Source organism: Rhagoletis pomonella, unplaced genomic scaffold, assembly GCF_013731165.1.
Source record: "Rhagoletis pomonella isolate Grant_MI unplaced genomic scaffold, Rhpom_1.0 Rhpom_scaffold_03444, whole genome shotgun sequence".
NCBI classification, from domain to species: Eukaryota; Metazoa; Arthropoda; class Insecta; order Diptera; family Tephritidae; genus Rhagoletis; species Rhagoletis pomonella.
In genome coordinates this window covers 15335-20230 of record NW_023461996.1, presented here as the reverse complement: position 1 = coordinate 20230, position 4896 = coordinate 15335, and the positions used below count along the sequence as shown (strand labels likewise).

Below are 4896 nucleotides of genomic sequence, written 5' to 3'. Positions count from 1 at the left end.
AAGAAATGTTGCAAGCTGTGCGGGATTTATTAGACAAATAGCACATACATACAAGCTTGTAAGATTATCCCAGCCGGAAAAATTGGAATTTACTCTCAACAAAAACAACGGACAGCCTAACTATATGTATCCGGTTTTGTTGGTTGTTCCCCAATTATCGCTGTAAACGCCGTTTTTATACACTTTCTCTGTAACCTCTGATATTATCTGATTTGACGATTCGTTGCTTCCTCAAACTGCTTCAACTTATCGATGAAGCTATTTAAGTATGTTAGTAATTGAGTATATGGCTCAAATCGGCGAAAACGAAACCAAGGGGGAAAATTTTTTTATCATTTTTTTCTCCTTCTCTCAAACATGAAAATTCACTTAATCTTGAGACACCTTTAAATAAACGAAAATTAAAAAAGCACAACGTGAAACTAAGAGGTAATTTATCTTTAAGATCCACCACTCTCTTCGCTTGCCTTGTATTATTTCGAAGTTAATAAAAAAAATTACTCGACAAAACAATCAGCGATTAGCTTTCTATATGAAAATCAAGTCGGCAACATTTTTTAATGTAATGTAACAGTCCAATATATTAAAAAGTTTTTTAGTTTTTAGTTTTTTAGTTTTAGTTTAGTAGTTTTCTTCGAGCATTTTCGGCCTTATTTCACAGTAAAATAAAATAGTTCCATATATTCTTCATTACCAATATGTTTTCGGTGGAAAGCTATTTGTAACGTAACAGTCTTTTGAACTAATTTAATTTTTAGGTAACTTCTTTTTCCTATTTAGTTAAAAATGGGGCTCATTTTACAAGCAACATTGGAAGCTATTCAACGTGTTATTTTCCCATAGTTAAAAGTGTTATTTTTTCTAACTTATATAAACTGAGAAGATAAGAATTACGTAGAAAAATAAAAAACGCGAGAATTATATTACTTCAAAAAGGAACGAACTCAAAAGAAGCTGAAAGAAGAAGAAGATTTTCCGATTACATAATAAAAAATCTATTGGAATTATTTCGGCTATTTTTCTGGTACTACTATTATTCTACAAAATGCCGAGTCCTCGAATCTAACATTTGAAGGGTAAGAATAGTACAAATGGCATAGAGTAAAAACAAATAAGCCATTAAAGCCGTTTTTCGTGAAATTAACCGCGATAAACTCAACATCTTGGCGCAGTTCTAAGATCGAGTTCGAGTTCTACGCAGGAAATAACTTCGGAAACAACCTACAGCTGCACAGCATCAGAAACTTTGAAATCTGTATTCATAATTATCAGACGTGACGTCTTGGTGGAGCGGATAAGAAATCGAAAAAGTAGCAATATCATCGGCGATGATTTTCACAGAAATGTCGTGTCGAATTAGTAACTTCAGCAATAGCAAAATGCTGGCAGGGCTATTAAGGGGTTTCTTTTAAACAGGAACATCCTTGCAAACTTCGAAAAACTCAAAATCTTTTATTGAAAGGTCAAGTTTTGTATGAAATTAAAAAAACGGTTTGTTCGATAAAAAAAAAAATCCAGTTTGTTCGATATTCGAAAAAATAAGATTTCAAAAAAAAAATGCCTATAGATATCAAAAAAAAACCCGGTGGAAACCGATTTGAAAAAACCGAGCCAATCACCCTAGTACATGCATATGTACATGTGCTTTTTTCATGAGCACCTCGAGTTAAGGCTGCCATTGGCAATAGCATACAAGATTAATTGTTTATTTCAAAATATGTATGTACTATGTGTTAAATCATAACGAGTATGGCAGAATCGCTGATGTCTCTGTTAACCGGCATTTCTAAATATATGGCTTTGACCATGTGAAAAGAAAAGAAATCGACAAATCACGTATTTACTAGTAATTATGTATGTATATAAAAGGCATTGACATGCATTTGTAAGTAAAGTACTCCATAAAGTTAAAGGTTTACAAGTTATTCTTACAAAATATTGTATTTTTTTCACTCTTATTTCAACATATTTTGATTAAAAGAAAACAAACAACAACAAAAAATATAATCGATAATAGCGTAAGGGTATTGCCAGAAAATTTTAAAATGCACTTAGTGGCATTGTGCTACTATGATAGCACGACCGAGTAATCATAGTCAACTTATGTATTCTAGTAGTAGTAGTGTAATGGAATAAGCGATGGCTATTTTTTGCCAATGTGTAATAAGACGGCTTTCATGCTTCTAGTTTAAAGATCTATGAATAGTTGCTATTCATCAGGATCGCGCTTCATGCCCATATGTTTCATGAGCCCGTCGATGTTATTAGCATACATATGTGATACTTGCTTCTTCCACGAAAAATTTATGAAAATCGCGATCTCTTGAGCGAAAATGATGGATAAGTACTTCTTGATCCTATAAACTCTGCTGCCAATTTGGGTGCAGATAAATCCCTTACCAAATCGTTAGTGCTACTTGGTTCAAAAGTTGAGGATAAACGGGTTTATGCGCTTCTAGTCGATCGTGATAGGTGGAGTTTTGCAGATCTAGACATTCACAATCAGGTTCCATAGAGATTTTCTCCAGTGCAGACGCCTCCTGCCTACTGGACTGCCGGTTTGTACCGATGCGTATGATGGAAAGTTCATTGAACCCACTTTTGGATACTCCAATTGAGCCTTTTAACAATATTTTCTGTGTTCCTTTCTTACCAGGTTGAACATATCTGTGGTAATTATTTCAAACAATATGATTTCACTAAAAGCAGCTGATATTTTTCTTTGCCTTTCAAGTGTGTGTTGAGCACATACCTAGTAAAAACAATTAATTTATAAATCAAATTCGGATAATTTGGACAGTGAAAGCAAAGTGACTGAACTCAACGGCAGGGGGCACAATCTGTCAGACTAATTGGATTTTCAGGAATATGCGGTTTTTTCTTCAGAAAAACCACGCCCAAATCCAATTCTAAATTTTTTTAGAAATTTCTACGTTTTTTTTCTCAAAAACTGGATGTGCCATTTTGCATTGTTGTAATCGCATACTTTAAATTTTTATATCTCAGCGATGAATAGTTCGAATTGAAAAAAATAAAGAACGCTTTTAAAACTGAAGAAGTGCATTTTAAGAAAAAAATTTGGGCGTTAGATCAAAAAAAAAATTCTCGATAGTATATATGTTGTTGTTCAATTTATAATATGCCTCCGAGGACTAAGTGATTTTTATGTGAGAATTTTAATAGCGGTCCCCCAACCAGGCAATTGCAAAACCTCTAAATTTCTGGCATGAAAAAGTTCTAACAAAAAAACTTGTCAAACAGCTGAGCGCCTAATATTTATTACATTTTTATTATTTTTTTTGATGGCGAAATACACACGCAGATTGCCACTGCCTGGATTTTCTACCATTCATTCATACATATTGCTTGTGCCAGACATCAAACTGCAAATTTTATATTTTCTTCACAAATTTTCTGAAAACACTTACTAAGTATTGGAGTTCCTATTGGGTCATTATGCGAAATATCTATCAATAATATTTCACCTGAGGTGGAAAATTAATTTAATTCACCATGCTTAGTCAAGACACATGTTTTTATAGCAATCTCCACACTTTGATATAATAATTTTATAGGTTTACAAAATTTTCAACACATTGAGTGCATAAACCTTATTCTCACCACCTGATTTTCACCATTACAGCATATTCCACCGCAGCATTGCTGGCCATTGTATTTGCCATACCCTTTGGTATGCGTATGTTGGTACACAAGGATCGTGGACGTTGGGAAGAATTTGGGCCAGCATTCTACACAGCACATCTGGAACTCTTTTTGGGCAACGGTTGTTTAGGTGGGACCTAACTTTTACGATAAAGTTAGAAAAAATTATTTAAAGTTGATTACCATTTCCAGGTGTGGGCGTAATGATGCTACTGGTGCTAACAATCGAACGTTACGTTTCGGTGTGCCATCCGGGGTTTTCACGGCCCGTTATGGGACCACCAGGGTAAGTTAAAACTTAGTTTTGTTTGCAAAAACCATGAACAGCATTTATTTTTTTCTAGTATTGTTGTATTCCTAACCACTTTGGTAACATTCATCATTTACACGCCAAGCGTGTTTCGAGGTGTGCTCGTCAAATGTATATTACAAACAGATGGCAACTATGTTTACTTCCGACGTGATAACAATGAATTCCTAAAGACCCTATTTTATTCGGTAAGTCAACTTATATTCGGGAAGTTTTGTTTGTATGTAGAATTTTTTTTTTCTAAATAAACGCCTGCAACACATTTTTACTTGCAGGTATATAAAGTAATGCTTGAAGTGATATTCAAACTAATACCAACTGTGCTAATTGCCGGCTTGAATATGCGTATTATGTTGGTTTATCGAAAGACTTGTCAACGTAGGCGTGAAATGCTTATATCGCGCTCTCACTGCATGCGAGATGAGGATCCAAGAAAATTCGCCGAGGAACGACGACTATTCTTGTTGCTAGGTAAATCATCGACGTTTCAAAACTTTTACGAAGTTTAGATATTTTCAAGGGGTTATTCAAATTAGTCTGGAATTTTGTGAGAGCTTACACTTTCGTTAATTGTGCTTAAAGCCGCGAAAGCCCCTTGTTGCATGCTTGCGAAGTTTTCTAAAGCTTTCAATAGATTTTTTATAGAAACTTGCAAGATAAAAGCTCGCTCCGTCAATCACTATTAGTTTTCCAACCCTTTTTTCATCCTCAACGTTCTTATTTTCACAAAATTTTTTCCTTTTTTTCTGCTTTCAGGCAGCACATCGATTTTGTTCCTTGTTTGTGTTTCTCCTATGGCTATTGTACATATGACTATTGCCTCTGAAGTGCTGCCGAGCTTTTCTTTTCAGGTAGGTGTTAAACAATTGCAACTACATATGTACATCTATGTATTTATTTATGTTGGATCATTAACAAAATTT

General features: G+C 34.3%; 1 protein-coding gene across 1 annotated transcript in view; it reads left to right on the top strand.

The window, feature by feature from the left end:
• Positions 1 to 3643: 3643 nt before the first annotated feature.
• The window catches only part of LOC118754143 (probable G-protein coupled receptor B0563.6), a gene marked incomplete at its 5' end in the record, with an annotated part of 14864 nt that continues 13611 nt past the window's right edge, over positions 3644 to 4896 (top strand). The window contains 5 exons of the mRNA XM_036489003.1: positions 3644 to 3793; positions 3856 to 3949; positions 4008 to 4161; positions 4249 to 4444; positions 4730 to 4824. Coding sequence (XP_036344896.1) covers positions 3644 to 3793; positions 3856 to 3949; positions 4008 to 4161; positions 4249 to 4444; positions 4730 to 4824 — 689 coding nt within the window. The remainder of the gene's footprint in view (positions 3794 to 3855; positions 3950 to 4007; positions 4162 to 4248; positions 4445 to 4729; positions 4825 to 4896) is intronic.